Here is a 22,646-nt window from a genome sequence, read left to right as displayed (position 1 = left end):
TCTGTTCTTGCATGAGGTCCAATCTGTCCTTTTGTTTTAATACATTTTAAATGTAAACTTACTGCTGAAAACTCACTGAAGAAGAACACACAAGAGGGCCGTGTGGTTTCCACTCAAAAACAAGTTATTGTTATTATTACTATTATTTTATATAATATATATAATTATAAAACGAGTTATTATTATTAATACTACTATTAATAATATTAGTAAATATAATATACAATATATATAACAATAAAACTAGTTATTATTATTATTAATACTATTATTTTATATAATATAATTGTAAAACAAGTTATTATTAATACTTCTATTAATAATAATACTAATATTACTATTATTAAATATAATATACAATATATATAACAATAAAACTAGTTATTATTAATACTATTTTATATCATATATATAATTATAAAACTAGTTATTATTAATACTTCTATTAATAATAATACTAATACTAATATTACTATTATTAAATATAATATACAATCTATATAACAATAAAACTAGTTATTATTATTAATAATATTATTTTATATAATATATATATAATTGTAAAACAAGTTATTATTAATACTTCTATTAATAATAATAATACTAATATTACTATGATTAAATATAATATACAATATATATAACAATAAAACTAGTTATTATTAATACTATTTTATATAATATATATAATTATAAAATGAGTTATTATTAATACTGCTATTAATAATAATAATAATAATAATAATATTACTATTATTAAATATAATATACAATATATATAACAATAAAACTAGTATTATTATTGTTATATATTGTTATTGTATATAATGAAATAAATACATATCATTATTATTAATAATAATCAGAATTATTATTAGTATTATAATACTAATAACAACTTGTTTTTATTTGTGGCTGCTTCCAGTGAAAGTGTCTCCATTTAAAGAAAAAAGATCTGAACTCAACAGTCGATGAGCAAACAGGCTTCATTACTTGACACCTTAGTAGGTCATAAGAATAAAAATAGGAAAAATAAATAAATAGGTTCAACAGACATTTGCCTCATTACATGAAAGTCCCCTGGTTAGATTTGAGAAAACCTGTTCAGAGTTTTGCAGTGAACACCTGAAGTTTCTTCTCGTTATTTAGAAACTTCGTATTGGTCATCCAGGAATCTAAATCTGCTTTATGTCCATGATCTGTTGGTATTGTTGGTTCCAGAAGTGATGTTGACATTGTGGCCAGCAGTGACTCTCCAACAGGGTTAAATATAGGTCTATACAGTTAGTACTTCCAGTATCTAAAGTTAATAACTCATCAGTGTTGTCAGCTCAGTGGTTCATGAGGACAAACAGCACATCAAAACTCAGATGAGTGTAGATCTGTTCTGTTTACATTCATCACCAGCTCACATTTCTTTGGTATGGAAATATGACAAACAGCAGTGGATGGAGGGAATGCAGCTGAATTCAGCGTAAGCTCTTCAGCAGACATCAAACAGATCAAAAAGCTCCACGTTACAGTACTACAGTCCAAACAGGAGCCCAGCTGATGAAGTGAAATGCAAATACACAGTTTGTTTATGCAAATGAGGAGCAAAGCCGCCGAGCAGGATGTGAAACCAGACTTCATAACTCAGCCTCGTTCCAAACTCTGAGCTCTGATGTGAAACAAACACAGTGTGTGTGTGTGTGTGTGTGTGTGTGTGTGTGTGTGTGTGTGTGTGTGTGTGTGTGTGTGTGTGTGTGTGTGTGTGTGTGTGTGTGTGTGTGTGTGTGATTGACACTACCGGTTAAATCCTCTCTGTTGTTTCTGCTGTTCTCTGTTCTGTCTGCTGCTCTTCATTATGAACTGCTGCTCCCAGCTCGTCTCTCTGAAAGCTACCTGGACCTTTTTTCATGAATGTTTTGTGATCATAAATTGATGAAATGCTACTCTCTGCATTCAGCCAAAGGGTCACCGTGTAAATAAAGATGTTAAAGTTGATAAAAAAAGTCAGAGGTCTTTTCTGATCTCTGAGAAAAACATGTCCGGTTGTTTTCAGTTTTCCCTTCTGACTGAATCTGTAACGTTTCCTCTGCTTCTCTACCCTTCATCCCTGAACCACTCCTGAACCCTGCTCCCTCCTCCTTTTTGTTGTTTGTAATTTATTATTATTTATTGATTTCATTTCATTTATTCACCTTGCCATCACAAACCCTTTCCCGGCCCAACCTTCCTCCTCCTTTTTACCTCCCAACCACCACCTTATCACCCCCCCCCTCCCCCTCCCCCTCCCCCTCCCAGCCAAGACCCAGGACGGCATCGCCCTGGAGATCCAGCCGCTGAAGAGTGAGGAAGCCACCGAGTCGGAGGAGAAGGAGGAGAAAGAGGAGGTCAAACCGGTGAAGAAGGTGAACGTGACCAAGAAGGAGAAATCAGTGCTGCAGGGCAAACTGACCAGACTGGCTGTGCAGATCGGGAAGGCTGGTGAGGACCACACACACACACACACACACACACACACACACACATCAGTTGTATCTCCAGGAGTCCAGGATGTAGCCTAGCTTAGCACAAAGACTAGAAGTGGGGGGAAACTGCTAGCGTAATATTTATTGACCAAAATGCTTTAAGAAAATAAAAGTGTTTTGTATAAACAGTTATAAAACAGTGGGTCATAAGACCGGGTTTAAAGACTAAGTACACTCTTTGTGCTTTGAGCTACATGATAACATGCACACAATGACAATGCTAACATGATGATGTTTAGCGGGTATAGTATTAACTATGTTCAGCTGTAACTCACTGAGCCGGCCCAGTGGGACATTTATAGATGAGGGCAGAGCACGATCCTGCAAAGTCACAAGTCACATGTTCATTAATCTGATTTCAGACTGGGGACCTTTTTTGTCCCCCGATGACTTGACTTCCATCCTGTTACACACAAGCGTTTCAAAATAAACAGCTTTTGCTGTTTTCATCCTTCAGGTGGAACATTCAGTCCGATCTTTTTTATTTTTGAAGAAACTACTTCTATTTCTAAATGTGCTGTTGACAACTCATCCAGGTTCTGTCTTCACTTTCATCGAAACCCAGCTGACTACAGGAAGGGCTGCTGGCGTGTTAGCTAACATGTCAATATCTTTTTGCTAAGCTAGGCTAACACCTGCTGGGTCTGTTTCTGTACTGATACCAATCTTCTTATGACTCCGGGGAAGACGAATAAAGGTTTTTCAGAAATGAGGGACTGTTCCTTTAATAGCACACAAAGTGATCAGGCAGTGGAGGGAGAGGCTGAGGGTCAGTGCACTCAGTTTTATTGGAGGAACGTTTTATTGGAAACATGATTCATCCTGGAATTGAAGGTATTTTCTGTGTAATTTCAGTTGACCTTAATACACTGAGGGGCTTTCAGGACGGGCTGGAGGGGGGGCTTCAGTTATAAAGTACTGAAATAGAATTTGGGACAAAACACTTTGACCGAGGTAACTGACAGGAGAGGTGAAGCAGAACAACATTTCTGTTGCACCTGGTTTCACCTGTTTCTGATTTTACACTCAGGGTGTTGTATTAGGAAGATATTACAGGCAAATAACTTGTTTTAAATTCTATTTTTAGGTGCAGAGGTTTCCTGTTATTACATTTACCTTTTATTTTGCATCCAGACCTCAGCGCCTTTGATTTGAGTGTTTTACAGGCCTGATATATTCAAATGTTGCATTCAGCCATCAGCCAAGTCAAACATGTAAATAATGTTTACATTCACAAACATTAAGGTCTGCAACTTTAAGCCAACTTTATTTGTTTACTTTCTTTTGTTGCCTTTATTTGATCATTATTAATAGTAGACACAGACAGACAACATTGAGATAGAGTGAAGGGAATGACGAAATTAAAATTCAAACCAGGGGCATTGTGATTAGCTTCTGTTCTCTGAATCACATTATCCAACACTGTCATTGCTTCTCAGCAAAGAGACGTTATTAAAGTGTTACTACAATAAAAAACGAGGACAAAAACAAAAACTTACAGTATGTTATATATTTCACGCTGTGGAAACCAGTGTCCTCTACTTATAAAACTGACTCGACATGAGTAGGACGTGCGCTTGTGTTTAAACTCTGCTCGTTCTAACCAGGTCTGATCATGTCGGCTCTGACCGTCATCATCCTCATCCTATTCTTTGTGATCGACACCTTCGGGATCCAGGGTCGGACCTGGGTGGCCGAGTGCACCCCCATCTACATCCAGTACTTTGTCAAGTTCTTCATCATCGGCGTGACGGTGCTAGTGGTGGCCGTTCCTGAGGGGCTGCCGCTCGCCGTCACCATCTCTCTTGCCTACTCCGTCAAGGTAAGCAGGATTATGGGAAATGTAGGATTGATGGATTTTTTTTACTTTAGAACTACACTTAGCAAACATTTCATTAAAGTAGTGTAGTTTTCAAATCAAGTCTTAACGCAAACTTCAGCCTCTAACCTTGCTCTCCATATTTTAGAAAATGATGAAGGACAACAATCTGGTGCGTCACCTGGACGCCTGTGAAACGATGGGCAATGCTACGGCCATCTGCTCGGACAAGACGGGCACGCTGACCATGAACCGCATGACGGTGGTGCAGGCGTACATGGGCGACACGCACTACAAATCTGTTCCCGAACCCGACGCTATCAAATCAGAAACTCTGGAAGTTATGGTCAACAGCATCTCCATCAACTCGGCGTACACCACCAAGATCCTGGTGAGACCTTCACCGTCACAGCTACAACCCCAACACTAACATCAACACTAACATCAACACTAACATCAACACTAACACCAACACTAACATCAACACTAACACCAACACTAACACCAATACTAACACCAACACCAACACCAACACTAACACCAACACCAACACTAACACTAACACTAACACTACACCAACACTAACATCAACACTAACATCAACACTAACATCAACACTAACACCAACACTAACATCAACACTAACACCAACACCAACACCAACACTAACATCCACATCAACACCAACATCAACACTAACATCAACACTAACACCAACACTAACACCAACACTAACACCAATACTAACATCCACATCAACACCAACATCAACACTAACACTAACACCAACACTAACATCCACATCAACACCAACATCAACACTAACACCAACACTAACATCAACACTAACATCAACACTAACCCTAACATCAACACTAACACCAACACTAACACCAATACCAACATCAACACTAACACCAACACTAACACCAACACTAACATTCACACCAACATCAACACTAACATCAACACCAACACTAACGTCAACACTAACATCAACACTAACACCAACACTAACATCAACACCAACATCAACACTAACACTAACACCAACACTAACATTCACACTAACATCAACACTAACATCAACACTAACATCAACACCAACATCAACACTAACACCAACACTAACACCAACACTAACATTCACACCAACACTAACACCAACACTAACATCCACATCAACACTAACACTAACACCAACACTAACACCAACACTAACACCAACACTAACACCAACACTAACACCCACATCAACACCAACATCAACACTAACACCAACACTAACATCAACACTAACATCAACACTAACCCTAACATCAACACTAACACCAACACTAACACCAATACCAACATCAACACTAACACCAACACTAACACCAACACTAACATTCACACCAACATCAACACTAACATCAACACCAACACTAACATCAACACCAACACTAACATCAACACTAACATCAACACCAACATCAACACTAACACTAACACTAACACCAACACTAACATTCACACTAACATCAACACTAACATCAACACTAACACACTAACACCAACACTAACATTCACACCACATCAACACTAACACTAACATCACACCAACACTAACATCAACACTAACATCAACACTAACACCAATACTAGCATCAACACTAACACCAACACTAACACCAACACTAACACCAACACTAACATCAACACTAACATCAACACTAACACCAACACTAACATCAACACTAACATCAACACTAACATCAACATCAACACTAACACCAACACTAACATCAACATCAACACTAACATCAACACTAACATCAACATCAACACTAACACCAACATCAACACTAACACCAACACTAACACCAACACTAACATCAACCTAAAACTGATCTAACCTAAACCCTAAACTCAGTCTAACCCTTTGAAGAAGTGAGTACTGGACAAAAGTATTTTACCAAAAGGTCAAAAGCCAGTCCTCACTTGTTAGGACATTATATTTATTCCATATTTAAACCAGGGCTCTCAAACAAGTTGCCAGATGTAGCCCACAAGACAATTTCAAAAGGCCTAAGAATCATTGCTAAATTCGGCATGAACATTAATATGTTTTTATCCCTTTTTAGTTTTTACTCAAACCAAAACCAAATCAGTAACCATTTATTTTGCACTTAACTTTGCAACTTGTCAACACTTCAGCTACAATCAGCCCAGCTGTGATTTGCTGCAGCGCACCTGACATCAACATATCTCTTTTCTAAACCGAACAGGAAAGTTTGACTTAAACTAACATTCATTAAAAACACAACTGTACATGCAGTAGCAGTCTTGCTTCTCCTTGTTGTCTGTGATGATGATTTTAAACTCTTAGCATCTCATCACACCTAAACCTTTTGTCCCTCCTCAGCCACCGGAGAAAGAAGGCGGCCTGCCACGCCATGTAGGCAACAAGACCGAGTGTGCTCTGCTGGGCCTGGTGCTGGCGCTGAAGAGGGACTACCAGCCAATCAGAGAAGAGGTCCCTGAAGAGAAACTCTACAAGGTTTACACCTTCAACTCCTCCCGCAAGTCCATGAGCACGGTGCTGAAGAACGCTGATGGAGGTTTCCGCATGTACAGCAAAGGAGCGTCAGAGATCGTCCTGAGAAAGTGAGAAAAGATATCAAACAAACAGAAAATGTCTGAGATGGATGCATTTCTCACCCTCTCTAATGATCTCCCTCCTCCGTCTCTCTCTCCTCTCGTCTCCTCTCCCAGATGCTCTCGTGTCTTGGACGCTCAGGGTCAGGCTCGCGTCTTCAAGCCGAAGGACCGTGACGAGATGGTGCGAAAGGTGATTGAGCCGATGGCCTGTGACGGGCTGAGGACAATCTGTGTGGCTTACAGGGACTTCCCCGCCGAGGCTGGAGAGCCGAAACTGGGAAAACGAGAACGAAATCCTGAACGACCTCACCTGCATCGTCGTGGTCGGCATCGAGGACCCCGTCAGACATGAGGTACAGCGCAAATGTAACTCCGCCCACACAGATATCACACCCTTAGAGTTAGGGGGCTCGCCAGGCTTTGTCCTCGTGGTGTTTCTCCAATCCAACCCCCTCACCCCCTCACTGAGGTCAAGGCTCCGCTCTGCGTGAGTCGAACATATGATGTGTGTTTGTATTTGTGAACACAGAACTCCTGTTGGTCTCCGTAAAATGTCAGTTTGGCCACCTGTTGAGCAGCAAACAGCTTTCTGTCCACTGAGCGTTCTGTCACAGTGGACTCGGTGTCTGTTTCTCTTTTCATTCACGCTGTTATCTGAGATGAATGAGGTCTCAGTTAGGACAAAGAACAGCGACTGTGTGCAACCTGCTGCTGTTGCAGGATGACTTTAGTCCACCTGAAAAGACTTGAAGAGACTAGGAGCCTCATTATACATCATCAGAGGTTTCTGCTGCAGGAGTTTCCAGCAGCCAGACAAACGCACTAACCACATTCAAATGAATGGTTGCGTTTTCATTTTGATTTGGTGTGAATGCCCCGAGTTTAATATTCTCTGTAATTAAAATGTATTGATAGTATATTTTTGCTGGTAGGCGGGTGAATTCATGTATACCCGCACACATGCACACTACCCTCTCACCCATTACAAAAGGGACTCCAGAGTAGAAACTGGAGTATTTCGAAGGTCTGTACTGATAATCATTGTTTGTAGTCTGCAGCTGTTTTCATTGATACACAATTACTTTGCTTTAGTTTGAAATGTAGGAATAAAGCCAAATCACTGAAGTTAATTTTATTCCTGAAAGAAGAGAACAAATACAACATGGAGCTCAAGAGTGTAAGTGATCTGACACGCTGCTCATAATTATATTAGTGTTATAAGAAGAAATGTGAGGGTGAAAACATTCAACAGTTTTCTCTCAACAGACACACTGACGTGAGTCGAGGTCATGTGTGGACATGTGTTAAATGAAGCCTGTAATGAAGCTCAGACAACATCAGTGTTGCTGCCTGCTGCTTTAATGTCGCAGCACAAAGAACACAGACGGGATGGAAATAACTGGCGAGCAGCAGGAGTCAGTCAGCAGCTCATCTCTACATGACCTGTGATGACACAAAGGAATTTCAGCTCTTAGGCATAAAATTCATATTCATATTCTAAAACATGAAGCGTATGTAGCAGCGACCTGAAATCTGCCGTCTGCGCTTTAACTGCACAAATACTTTGCTTACTGTAGAAAGACGTGTTCCACCGTCACAGCAGAGACCTGGAACTGTTGTTCAATGTCCAGCACACAGCAAACGAATCCGCCTCGAGTTCTTCTTCGGTGTGTACGGTGGACTCGGTGTGTCTCAGGTGTGTCAAATGACCCGTCCTAAAGCCCCCCCCCCCCCCTCTTAGTTATGCCTGGCAGGTTTTCATTCAGACGCAGCACCTGTTCAGTTTGCAGAGACAACACTGGCAGATTTAACACCATAAATTCACTTTTAAACGGTGGGTCGTTGGAGTCAGACAGAATTTAAAGGCAGAATAAGTTGGATTTGTCAGTTGTGGTTTGTGAATACAACATTAAAAGTTGGACCCTCTTAGTCTCAGTGACAGACGCTCGCCAGGCTTTGTCCTCGTGGTGTTTCTCCTCGCTGTATTTAGCATATTTGGTGAACGTGACTTAAATGAGATGAGGAGCACAGAGCCGCTGATGTTAGCTCAGCTCTGTTGCAGCAGCAGTCAGCACCGCACAGTGAAACAGCATCTCTGTGCGTCTTTGACTGAACTTAAATATGTTCCCAGATTCTTAGACTGTCTCACTTCCTGTAAAGTACTTATAATGGGGACAATCCAACCCCCTCACCCCCTCACTGAGGTCAAGGCTCCGCTCTGCGTGAGTCGAACATATGATGTGTGTTTGTATTTGTGAACACAGAACTCCTGTTGGTCTCCGTAAAATGTCAGTTTGGCCACCCTGTTGAGCAGCAAACAGCTTTCTGTCCACTGAGCGTTCTGTCACAGTGGACTCGGTGTCTGTTTCTCTTTTCATTCACGCTGTTATCTGAGATGAATGAGGTCTCAGTTAGGACAAAGAACAGCGACTGTGTGCAACCTGCTGCTGTTGCAGGATGACTTTAGTCCCACATGAAAATAAACCCAACTAAAAAACTCCCCATCAGAGACGATCCATTAATCGTTGAAGCGATTTTCATGTTAAAATGCTGTTTTCAGCTCCTCCAATGTGGAGATTTCCTGCATTTCTCTGAATATATTTGGGTTTATGACCGAAACAAGACATTTAAAGATATCAGATAAGATAATCCTTTATTACTCCCACAACGGGGAACTGTGCAGAGTTGTTATCGCCTTTTAAAGCGATGTATAGTTCGGACGCTGGCGAGTTTCTCTGACCTTCTGACTTTTTCTCTGACGCTCTACAAAGGTACCTGAGGCTATTTCTAAGTGCCAGCGTGCAGGCATCACTGTGCGTATGGTTACCGGAGACAACATCAACACCGCCCGCGCCATCGCAACCAAGTGTGGCATCCTGCTGCCCGGGGAGGACTTCCTGTGTATGGAGGGCAAAGAGTTCAACCAGCAGATCAGAAACGACCAGGGAGAGGTGAGACCAGTGCAGAAATGTCTTAAGTTTCTACCACATGATGACTCCAACATTCACAGCAGCTCGATCGCTGGGGCAGTTCCGACCTGCAACAGGTTGCACCTTACACTTAAGTTAACTTAACATATAGCACAAGAGACTTCTTACTGTTTTCACTGAAACATGTAGACAGATGATTGGGACTAATGAAGTAAGAGCTGGAGGAAAGTCTTCCTACAAACTACACACCCTTGTTGCTGAGGTCGAGCCCTCGTTTATCTGCTGCAACACATTTCTGTTTCTTACCATCCGCCCAGTGTCAGTCCTGTATTCTCTGCTTGTGTTATAACTGGTGTGATTAGTAGCTGTTTGCAGAGTGTTAACAGATTAAACCCTACAGGAGGGTTATCTCTAGATTGTAGTCAGGAATTGTAATTTGTCACTATTTAGTGATTTTGGGAAAAATGAAACAATTGTTCTTGTTTTACATTTGTAGGTGGAGCAGGAGCGTCTGGACAAAGTTTGGCCCAAACTGCGCGTTACTGGCTCGTTCCTCACCGACAGACAAACACACTCTGGTCAAAGGTAAGTTCAGTACAATGTGTTACTGCTGCGTACATGTTTATTTGTCCTTCTGTACATGTGAGTTGCCTCACACAGTCGTTGAAATGGAGAACTGTTTCCGTTGCTGCTCAGGTATCATCGACAGCACGGTGGGAGAAACCCGACAGGTGGTGGCAGTGACGGGAGACGGTACCAACGACGGCCCCGCCCTCAAGAAAGCTGATGTTGGCTTTGCCATGGTAACTACCGCTTCATATTTTCACCCTTTGTATTTCTCCCCACAGCTCCTCGCTGCTTCACTCCTCCGTGTCATTACCACACAAAGAGAGTTCATTAGTTTTTTAATGCAGCCGTGACGAAGGCTGTTTTCTCTGAGCGTCAGCCACAATAACTCTTTAATTTAATGCCATGGATTCATTAAGACAGCTGTGAAATGGAAAAATAAATCAATAAATGTTGAGCTTGGATGATTATCAGCACGGTGGGGTGCCACTCTCCGCAGACCAACACACAGAGACGCTGTGTCTGTCGTCCACGTCCTCCTGATCTGAGTCCGGTGTGTTTTACACATTTTGGATGTTTTTGAATATATTGTACAAAAAGAAACTCAATGAGAAAATTTAATTTCTTTAATTTCTTCACAAAAACTGTCAAATGATGCCGTTTTTGAGAGTCCAACATGAAAATCTAAATATATGAGCTGCATTAAGACACGTGGTGACTGTGAGCATGTGTGTGTGTGTGCTCTGAAGGCTCACAGGGGTACGTGCAGCACTTTGTTCAGATGAAACGCTGCTGAAACTTTCTCTCTTTCAATGACAGAATATATTTTATTTATCGCATTTCTTTAAGATAAACAGGATCAGAAAATCTTTAGCGGACAGAGAGTTCCCCTGAACAAACGATCAGCTGTCACAGAAACCTTCTCAGTGCAGCAGAGCCTGTGGATGAGCTGCGGAACATCAGCTGCCTCCTCTGTGTGTTGTTGTGACCTTAGTTTACTGAGCAAAGTCATCCCAACACCAGCGTCGCCTGCAGACTGCAGAGCAGCTGCTGTGCTGTCAAACTGCACTCTGGCAATAGTTGCTGCTCCCAAACACGTCACAGAGGCATTCTGGGTATTTAAACCAGAGACCTTTCAGTGCTGAAGTGTCCCATTTGGAAGCTTTGTGTGCCAGTTCACTTATCACCTGGAAAACAGAGATGGATCCTCCTCCGCCTGCCAGAGAGACTCACAGCTTCTTCGTGGTCACTGGTAACACGACACTCGTTCTCCTGTTTATATTTACCGCTGCGTCAGATGACTGGGTTGCAAACATTATCCCTTAAAGCTTCGTCTTCCAAAGTCCACTCGTGCATCGCCGATGTTCAGCTCTCAGATTTGTGTTGCAGGAAAGAGCGTTTGATTGGTGGATTGTTTTCTCTTCTTTCAGCCAGTGTTTGAGCAGCAGATACTGTCTGAAGTTTGAGCTGCTGCTGATCCGGCGTTGATACGAACGCTGCTGCGGCTCCTGCACCGATCGACTGTCTCACTTTATTCTTGTGTTTTTCCCATCGTCCACAAAAGACCAAAACCTCTCAGCACTTCCTGTCTGTGGCACTTTACTCTAAGCTCCTTCTGCAAACTCACAGATGTATTCATTTGATTAATTCATTTTTTTTAGATGCTTTGTAATTTCCTCAAACAGCTGATCACTTTTAACAAACGTTACTCAAACAGGATGAAAGAGAGCATGTGTTGGGGACACAGCAGGTGTGTGTGTGTGTGTGTGTGTGTGTGAGCTCTATGGTTCACAGGAATAAGCTGCTATCTGGTTATTCTGAGTTTCCATCTAAAATCATAAACCAGGATCTGAACGTCTTCTTCTTGTTTCTTCTTCTCAGGGAATCGCCGGCACAGACGTGGCAAAGGAGGCGTCTGACATCATCCTGACCGACGACAACTTCACGAGCATCGTCAAGGCCGTCATGTGGGGAAGAAACGTCTACGACAGCATCTCCAAGTTCCTGCAGTTCCAGCTGACCGTCAACGTGGTGGCCGTGATCGTGGCGTTCACCGGCGCCTGCATCACACAGGTAGGCTGAAGGCTGCACGCTGATGTGGGATTACTGCTCGTGGATGTGTGATGGTGATGGACCGGTCGGTGCTGGTCACCTCTCTGAAGACGCTTGTAGTTTCACTGTTCCTGCGTGTGGCTTTTAGCTCCGATCTTTTGCAACGAGGCTCATTTGCGTAGAATGGGGCCAATTCTGTGCCTAATATATGCTTACATCATCATTTAAATGTGTGCAAATAGCACAGGAGCACTTTCTTTCTGTGTTATTTGTGCAGGGTTGGAGGCCAGAGAAGTCGCACAGTCCTTTAGTGAATCCTCCCTGGAGTTTTTCTACCTTCTCTGTAGATTTTGAAGATTAAACATGAACTGAAGCTTCTGTCTTGATAGTTATATTTAATTTTAACACTTGTTGTTGTGTTTGATGCATCTGTTCTTCTGTAAATGTCTTTTTGATCATAACCACAAGTTTGTTGCTTTGATGTGACCGTGTGCTGTGAGGAGGCAGACGTGTCACTTTCATGATGTGTCTCTAATAAGGAAACTGAACTCCTGACACAATAAAAAGAAAAAGTAACTTGGGGCTGTGTATTAATTGAAAGCCTCACAGCTGGCAGGACAGATAACAAACTCGGCTTCAGAGTAGAGAGCACAAAGTAGGCTAAGATACTGCCTGAAACCATGGCAACACGTCACCATCATAATCCTGAAATATATCAGGGACTCAGCAGGTCTGTGGTCTCTGTGCCGTCTGTACTCACTGATCATGCAGCCTCGGTCTCTGTTAGGCCTCTGACACGTTGGCACAGATCATTAAAGGATGCTAAACTGATTTATGTCTTTATTGTACGTACAGAGGAACGTCTCGGGGGCGTAGGTTTGGAGTCAGGAGTGGAGGGGGTGTGTGTGTAAATGCTTTCCCCTGCATTTTATATGCATTTGAATCATCGTAGCAGATAACACACTGCGATCTAATTGGTTATTATGATGGTAGTATAACATAAATGCTCTGTAAAGCACCAGCCAACGGTTTAACACCTATAGTGTGTTTACAGGTGTTTGACAGCTGCAGCGTGCCTCATGTCTCATGTGTGGAGCTTAATGTTACCATTACATGACCGCACTGTCTGAAGTCGAGGTGCATTGTGGGTAGTGTTGGCGGAAGGTTTTGAGGAGGAAGAAACATGTCTGTGATTCTGATCCTTTTCTTTGTTGCTGTCCATCATGAGATTAAATCAGTGGAGTACTCTGAGACGTTTGTGGAAGATGATAATTATTTAATTTGAGAAGAGAAATTTGCACTTAAATCTGTATTACTCAAAATGTGCAGAGATAGAAACGTCTAAGATCCTTTTATCAGTCACTCAGATTTCAACTTCTTCCTATAAATTAAACTCCTGACCCCTCCTCCTCCTCCTCCCTCCTCCTCCTCCTCCTCCTCCTCCTCCTCCTGCAGGACTCCCCTCTGAAGGCCGTGCAGATGCTCTGGGTCAACCTCATCATGGACACTCTGGCGTCTCTTGCTCTGGCCACCGAGCCGCCCACCGAGTCTCTGCTGTTACGTAGACCGTACGGCCGCAACAAGCCTCTCATCTCCAGGACTATGATGAAGAACATCCTGGGCCACGCTGTGTACCAGCTCACCATCATCTTCACCCTGCTCTTCGCTGGTGAGTTAAACACCAGACGGTTCTGCTCCGAGATATCTTTAAGTTGTTCATTTGTGGTTATTAAGATTATTTGTTTGTTTCTTAGGCGAGAAGATTTTCGACATTGATAACGGACGCAACACTCCCCTGCACTCACCGCCGACGGAGCACTACACCATCGTCTTCAACGTGTTCGTCATGATGCAGCTCTTCAACGAAATCAACGCCAGGAAGATCCACGGAGAGAGGAACGTGTTCGAAGGCATCTACAGGAACCCCATCTTCTGCAGCGTCGTGCTGGGGACCTTCATCCTGCAGGTAACTACAGCAGCACCATCATCTGATGCAGTGACTCCCACACCTGTCCTCTTCTATAGATGCAGATGTTAAAGCTCAGATGAAAGAAGAATTCAAAGTGTCATTTCTATAAATGTAAAGTATTCCTTTAGTAGCTTCTGGACAAGCATTGAGCTCCGTGGCAGAGAGGAATGGGACATGTGGGACACAGACTGACTGTTAGTGGATCAATCCATTGTTAGTTTGGTCTCCACGTGGGATTTGTTGACAATAAGACAAATCTAAAAGTAATCCTTTAAAGCTGCAGCAGCAGTCAGCTCACACGTGCCGTATGTTTCCGTTTCCTCCTCAGATCATCATCGTTCAGTTCGGAGGGAAGCCGTTCTCGTGCACGGCTCTGGCCATCGACCAGTGGCTGTGGTGTGTGTTCATCGGCGTGGGAGAGCTGCTGTGGGGGCAGGTGAGAGCAGAACCAGAGCCACAGGATTAGTTCAGCGTCAGAGCCCGAGCTCAGAGAACAAACGACATGTAGAGAGGAGAAGAGGAGAAGACGAAGAGGTGGAGACACGAGGTCTGTGGCAGCAAACTGTTGCCATCACGACCATCGCCATGGTAATGAGCGCAGCACATGAAAGCGGCGCGACTCCTGTTTACGAGCACCGAGGGGAAACAAACCCAGCGTGTCAGTCTCTCTGTGGATACACACAGACACGGGCTTAGAAAGCGTGCGTTCAGTCACAAGCAGCCTGGTGGCTTGAGACAGAGACAGGCTGAAGGCTGTGACTTCCTAACGGAGAGAGAAGCTGACAGCAGCAGGCTGGGTGTCTCTCTCACCATTTTTATCATAAATCTAGCCGTCAAACTCGATTTGCCTGAAATTCACGAAAAACATCCGTCATGATGTTGATCTTCTCGCTCTCAAAGGGGCATCCAGTGATTAATATTACACTTCCATAAAGAGATCGAAGCTGTAGTAGACATCCTGACGTTGGTCTCTGAATAGGTCATGTGCCGAAAACACCGAATCCTACATTTCCCATAATGCAACTGGATAGCATCATTTTGTTAAGCCTTGTAAACGTCAACGTCTTTATCAGATGTGTCGTCTCCTCTTTTACTAACCGTGACCAACGAACTGACCTGTCTGTGTAGAACCGGCGCACTGGCCCTTTAACTAAACAACTTTTTCAACCTCAGCTGATCTCGGCCATCCCCACCCACCACCTGAAGTTCCTGAAGGAGGCGGGTCACGGCAGGGCCAGGAAGGAGGTGATCCAGGAGGAGGAGATGACGGAGGGCGCCGACGAGATCGACCACGCCGAGATGGAGCTGCGGAGAGGCCAGATCCTCTGGTTCAGAGGACTGAACCGCATCCAGACGCAGGTACGACCGCCGCGCCCCGACACGTCTAACTTTTTACTTTTTGTTTTCAGGTTTTTCTGATATCAAGTTTCTGAGGTGGAATAAACATCAGTTGCCACGGTGATCACCCTCCTCCCAAAATCTAACGAATGTCCGCTCAACCAAAGAACCGCGTTTCATCAGGACAGTGAGAAGGGACTTCGTTCAGTAAAACACTTCTGTTTATAAGAAGCTGCAGATTCAAACAGCAGTAAGAAGATAGTTTAGGTTATTCTCTTGTGCCATTTTGGATTTATTCAACCATTCCTGAACTAAAAATGCAGAAACGGTAAAAGAAGAGGCACAAACTTCACACGTAGTTCAGAGGTCATGATGTCAGCTCGATAACAGACATTTACATTACAGCGTCACAGTGCAGGGACAGACAACTTGTTTACAATGACCTGCATGTAAAATAAGTTTATTATTTTCTCATAATAAGTAAAGAGTTGAACAGTCCTGGGATCTCTGCACGAGATGCGACGCACAGCTTCAGGAAACGTTTATAAACAGATGATGTTAGTTCTCCTCTGGTTGTTGAGGACCGACCTTCTCTTTCATGCAGCACACGCTGATGAGCGTGATATTCATCTCCTGCAAAGAGCCGCAGGGCACAATCCTAATTTTAAGGTGCAATGAGCAGCGTGACGATACACGATATCTTCACAGTCGAGCACAGACACGATGGTCCATTGCACAATAGTCTTCCAGTCCTCTAGAGGGGGAAACACATGCATAAATCTTTACACTTCAACAACACTGAGCAGTTCATGTAAAACTGACCCAGAGGCTGAAAACTTGATGCATGTGAAATGTATTTCGAGGTTCGTGCTTCAGTGTGGATTCACTTTGCTGGATTCTGAAGGAAACTACCGAAATGTTTTCCCCGTGGGTTACACACTCCGTGTTTATGTTCACCTGGAATATTACGGCTCACATCTCGTCTCAGGTCCGACTCTGAAATGGAGCCGAAAACTCTTTCATCATATTTTAAATCCAGTTGAGACGAGCGGACTGTCCTCCACATTTAACCATTTCAGCCTGTTTGTGTTGAATTAAAACACAGCGGAGTGTGTGGAGGCAAAACTGGAGATATTTAACACACACGCACACACACACACACACACACACACACACACACACGCTGCAATTGTCCAGTTAATTTCACACTCTGCTGCAGAGCTTCAATAGAGACGGCATCCAGCATGGGACAAAAAGCTTACCCAGAACCGTCTTCCCCTATGACTCATCTCACAGTGTGTGTGTGTGTGTGTGTGTGTGTGTGTGTGTGTGTGTGTGTGTGTGTGTGTGTGTGTGTGTGTGTGTGTGTGTGTGTGTGTGTGTGTGTGTGTGTGTGTGTGATATCCTCCTACAGGATACATCTACACTCACTGAGCATTAGCATGTCCACAGGCCGTCCCATTCAGTCCCTATGGGGTTCATTAGCCTCGATGCTAACACCCACCTACAGTAACAGCGGCCAACGCTCTGCTCACACACACACACACACACACACACACACACACACACACACACACACACACAGTCAGAGAGGTCAGATGTTATCCTCTCAGCAGTGGACTAACTTGTACTTATTGTGGCCGCAGGAGAAACACATCTGATTTAAAAACTAACATTTTCTTCTGCTTTGTCCTCTTGACTTTTCCAGCGTCTTAATATTGATCCTAATCTTTTCTGATTCCTTTCTTTAATGTGTTTCTGCCACCATTATATTTCATTATATTTAAAGTGGCGCCGGTAGAGATGAATCAGAATTATCCGCTGAATCCCTTCGACTTTACAGAGTGATTGTTGGGCGGTCCACCATTCTGGTTGTCTCTCATCGCTCTCGTACACACTCACACACACACACACACTCACTGTACGTTACCTGTCCAACACACACAGTGACACACTCGCTGGTGAACATAGTGAAGCATTTAGCAGCTAGAGAGACGGACATTTCCCTCAGTCGGTAGACGCCAACCAAAGAATGAATGTTGGACTTACATTCATCAGATGGACACAAACACGTCTCCACATTGATGATAAGAAATAAATGTTGTTGCAGGTTCAAAAGTTCGTTCTTGACCTGGAAACAGAAAACACTCTTCAGCAGCTGGATGTGCTCAGAAAAAGATGATCATTTAAACAATCAATGACAACTTGGCGACTCCTCCTGCTGATTAAGATCATGTCATGTGATCAGAAGATACAAAATGGAGGGAGGAGTGTCAGAAAATAAACTCCTCTTGGCCTTCAGGGAGCCGTCGGCCATCGAGAGAGAGAGAGAGAGAGAGATAGAGAGAGAGAGAGAGAGAGAGAGAGAGAGAGAGAGAGAGAGAGAGAGAGAGAGAGAGAGAGAGAGAGAAGGAAGTGATGCGAGGAGAAACCGAAGTAAAGCTCTTCTGTCTCTCCGTAGATGCAGAGAAACGAGGACGCTCACTCTTCTCTCTACACGTCTGTGTATCTGTAATATCAGTCTGTTGTCCTCCCGGGATGGGAGGATGAGGGGATGGAGGGGGAGGCAACGAAAAGGCTGCAAGCTAATTAGGTTCTTATCTCTTCACGCTCCTCTTCCTGTCCTCCTCCTCTCTAATCCTGGTGGGCAGCGTTGTGCCGCTCAACGCCTCGACAGTCAAACACAGTGGGGGAATAATTGGTACAAGCAGCACCTCGCTGCCGAAACTTTATCAGTTATTCAGAGTGACACATTTTCTCCTCTTTCTCCACTTCTTCTCTCAAAGTGCTTTCAGTCCGATCAAAAGCTCTTTCTTCAGTTTCCTCCTTCGACCCAGAGCTCCTTCTGGAGTTTCATGTTTTGTCTTTCACCAGCTAAATGACAGCGTTCTCTCTCTTTATGTCTCTTTCTCTTAACTTCCCTTCCCCTCGTCCACTTCTTCTTCTCGTCTCGCGTGTTTCTGCGTGTCTGTAGCCGCTTTCTACCAACTTGATGAGAAAGACGTTTACGTGCACAACATATTCAGTGTTTTACACGGCTAATTAAAATGATTATTCCACTAATAAACCCGTTGACATGCAGCCGTGCGTATACTCCATGACGTACGTCCTACGGCTTAAATGTTCCTCGGTGTCGCCGTCCTGCACGTTGTGAGGAATAGTGTTCTGTTCTGCTTTGTGTCAAAGATGAAGCCGCGCCAATGCTATGAAATGTTACACACTTCCTGTGGTCTAACGTATTTATTTATTTAGCTAACATAAGACACACAGCTAACAAACATATTTAGCATTTTATTAGTGGATGTTATCTCAACATGTAGACACAGTGGGACCAACGTTAACACGCTGTGTCTGAGTGTAGAGGATATTCTTATCTACATTCAGTAAAGGCCCAACACGTAATATCCACTCGTAACATACTGTTTACATAACTAACGCTGGAATATTAGTGTGCAGGTAAACAGTCAGTGTCTTTGTCCTGTACTGCACATGAAGTATGATGACTGATTACTAACTGTCAAACTGTTTAGCCTCTTTTAAACCGTCTGCACCCTCTACAGAAGTCTCCTCACCCTGCCTCCTCTATCCTGCCTCCTCTGTCCTGCCTCCTCTGTCCTGCCTCCTCTGTCCTGCCTCCGCTGTCCTGCCTCCTCACTCTGTCTCCTCTGTCCTGCCTCCTCACTCTGTCTCCTCTATCCTGCCTCCTCTGTCCTGCCTCCTCACTCTGTCTCCTCTATCCTGCCTCCTCTGTCCTGCCTCCTCACTCTGTCTCCTCTATCCTGCCTCCTCACTCTGTCTCCTCTATCCTGCCTCCTCTGTGCTGCCTCCTCTGTCCTGCCTCCTCACTCTGTCTCCTCTATCCTGCCTCCTCTGTCCTGCCTCCTCACTCTGTCTCCTCTATCCTGCCTCCTCACTCTGTCTCCTCTGTCCTGCCTCCTCACTATGCCTCCTCTGTCCTGTCTCCTCACTCTGTCTCCTCTGTCCTGCCTCCTCACTCTCTCCTCACTCTGTCTCCTCTGTCCTGTCTCCTCACTCTGTCTCCTCTATCCTGCCTCCTCACTCTGTCTCCTCTGTCCTGCCTCCTCACTCTGCCTCCTCTGTCCTGCCTCCTCACTCTCTCCTCACTCTGTCTCCTCTGTCCTGCCTCCTCACTCTGCCTCCTCTGTCCTGCCTCCTCACTCTCTCCTCACTCTGTCTCCTCTGTCCTGTCTCCTCACTCTGTCTCCTCTGTCCTGTCTCCTCACTGTCTCCTCTATCCTGCCTCCTCACTCTGTCTCCTCTGTCCTGCCTCCTCACTCTGCCTCCTCTGTCCTGTCTCCTCACTCTGTCTCCTCTGTCCTGCCTCCTCACTCTCTCCTCACTCTGCCTCCTCTGTCCTGCCTCCTCACTCTGTCTCCTCTATCCTGCCTCCTCACTCTGTCTCCTCTATCCTGCCTCCTCTGTGCTGCCTCCTCTGTCCTGCCTCCTCACTCTGTCTCCTCTATCCTGCCTCCTCTGTCCTGTCTCCTCACTCTGTCTCCTCTATCCTGCCTCCTCACTCTGTCTCCTCTATCCTGCCTCCTCTGTCCTGCCTCCTCTGTCCTGCCTCCTCACTCTCTGTCCTGCCTCTTCTGTCCTGTCTCCTCACTCTGTCTCCTCACTATCTAACGGTGTGTTGTGGCTGTCCTTCCTTCAGATGGATGTGGTTTATACCTTCCAGACGGGCCAGGCGCCGGTGCCCGGTGCCCTGCGCCGCCAGCCGTCCGTGGTCAGCCAGCACAATGACTCCACTGCTGCCAAAACTCTCTCTAGCCCCACCCACGTAGGGCTTAGCGCCTCCTCCTCTCTCACCAACTCGGCCGGGGCTCCGCCTCCTGCTGCTGCTGCTTCCTCCTCCACTGCAGGCAGTGAGTCGGTGACCGGAGGCCAGCTAACACCTCGCTTCACCCAGCTGGACTCTTTCTTTACTCTCCCTGTTTGAACTGCATGAACGCTGCATGACTCACCAAACCTCTCTGTTTCTGTCTGCACATCCTGAACTAAACTCAAATATCTGAACGATTATCTTATTTATTACTATCAATAACTGACCATTCACATAAAGCTGGAAGTTATGTTTCAAAGTTGTCAACAGTAAATATTGACTTAAACGAGCGCTGAGCAGTAAAGCATTAAATCAGGATTAGTTTCCATAGTTTCTGCTTAAAACCGTATTTTTTATTCTTTTAATTTTGTACAGAAACAGAAAAAATGTAATTAAAATACTATTTATTTTTTGAAGTTGCGTAATATAACCGTTGAAAAGGGAAAGATCTATGCAGGAATATGCAAAAACATATTCTAGGGGATGTACAAAGGTTCACATTAAGTATAAAAAGAATATGCAATGCACAGAGATACACTCCAATAAGATGTGCGTTAATTCAACACATACAGACAGATGTGAAGATGTTAAGGGGGGGGGGTCTGGTGTCTACAGCTGCTTCACACAATAAAAGCTTTCAAAAGGTTTTACAGTGGGAAGCTTTTAATGTGAAGCAGCAACAGCAGGATATGCTCAGTTTGCATTTGCAGTATTTAAAACAAAATAAACCTCTGAAACAGCTGTTGGAAAGCAATAATTAAGCAGTAATGAGACCCCGAGAGATTCAGTGTGAAGATACAAAGTACTGAGAGCAGAACGTAGCAAGATGTTTAAAGGAGTAGTTCCACATTTTTCTGTGAGTGAGAGGAGGAGACGGATATCAATTTCACATCTGTTTGTTAGGCTGGAGTCGAGACGTGTTTAGCGTAGCTTAGCATAAAGACTGAAAGCAGGTGGAAGCAGCTAGCCTGGTCTCTGCCTCCAGCCTCTGTTTAGAGTGTAAAGCTCGCTAACGTGCGTCTTGTTAGTTCAATCTGTACAAAACCAGAGAACAGAATGACAAACTATCACATTGTTGGTTTCGATCTTTTCATGTGATGATTGAACAATAACAGAAATGTAGAATATGGCTTTATTCTTCAACTGTGCAGACAGCCTCATCACCTGATCTGTGTTTCCATCTCTTAACTCCACACTGTGCTTCCTACTTCACCTTCTTATGCTGCATCTTAATCTCCTTCTCCTCTTTTTATTTAAATACCTTTCATCACTTCCCTCTCAGCCTGCAGCCGCTCCTCCTGCATGTTGTGGAGATTTAAACTCTTGAACATGCGTCTATTAACCCTGACGTGACTTGCTGCCTGACGAGTCGATGACAGATCACAAGTGTTGGTCGACGAGAAGAGAAAGAAGCTGTGAATCGTTCTGATTCGTGACAAAGAGAAAATCCTGCTCTATTTTCTTTTGTTGTTTTTACTTCTTCTTCTCCAAGGCGACAGCCTGGGCACCAAGATAACTTTATGGGTTAATCCTGAGCAGGGTTAAATCTGTCAGGCTCAGCAAGTCTCTCATGGTTTAACAGCCAAGAGCTTTTTAACTTGTGAGCTTTGTGTGTGCATGAGTGCGTTTGTGCATGTGTGTGATGGTTGCATGTAGACTCTAAGCTGCAGTGCTCAGCCTGCAGCTCTCCTGTGGTTCAGTAATAGAGAGCTTTGAACTGCAGGGTTATTAATTATGATGAAGAGTGTCTGCTGGTGCGTATAAATCAGTGTGATCAGCTGCAGCCTCTGTGGATTCATGACAGAGGAAACGACTTAAGGCAGAGAGAAGAGAGCAGCTAGAGGACAAAATGATTCTGGCTCTGAATGTGATTATAAATACTTAACAGTGCATGTGTTTGTTGTTTTTCCCAAGTGTGTGTGTGCGTTGTTTATTGGGGAAGAGTATCTTTTGAAAGTGTTCTGTTCTGGTG

General features: G+C 44.0%; 1 protein-coding gene across 1 annotated transcript in view; it reads left to right on the top strand.

The window, feature by feature from the left end:
* Positions 1-22,646, top strand: part of LOC115008333 (plasma membrane calcium-transporting ATPase 1-like) — a 90,012-nt gene that overhangs the window by 57,745 nt on the left and 9,621 nt on the right. The window contains 15 exon segments of the mRNA XM_029431880.1: positions 2,287-2,469; positions 4,121-4,335; positions 4,481-4,723; positions 6,740-6,981; positions 7,090-7,246; positions 7,248-7,328; positions 9,747-9,926; positions 10,402-10,446; positions 10,448-10,490; positions 10,602-10,708; positions 12,354-12,545; positions 13,980-14,193; positions 14,279-14,490; positions 14,822-14,929; positions 15,667-15,852. Coding sequence (XP_029287740.1) covers positions 2,287-2,469; positions 4,121-4,335; positions 4,481-4,723; positions 6,740-6,981; positions 7,090-7,246; positions 7,248-7,328; positions 9,747-9,926; positions 10,402-10,446; positions 10,448-10,490; positions 10,602-10,708; positions 12,354-12,545; positions 13,980-14,193; positions 14,279-14,490; positions 14,822-14,929; positions 15,667-15,852 — 2,408 coding nt within the window.

Source organism: Cottoperca gobio, chromosome 5, assembly GCF_900634415.1.
Source record: "Cottoperca gobio chromosome 5, fCotGob3.1, whole genome shotgun sequence".
NCBI lineage: Eukaryota > Metazoa > Chordata > Actinopteri > Perciformes > Bovichtidae > Cottoperca > Cottoperca gobio.
This window is presented reverse-complemented; position numbering and strand designations above follow the sequence as displayed.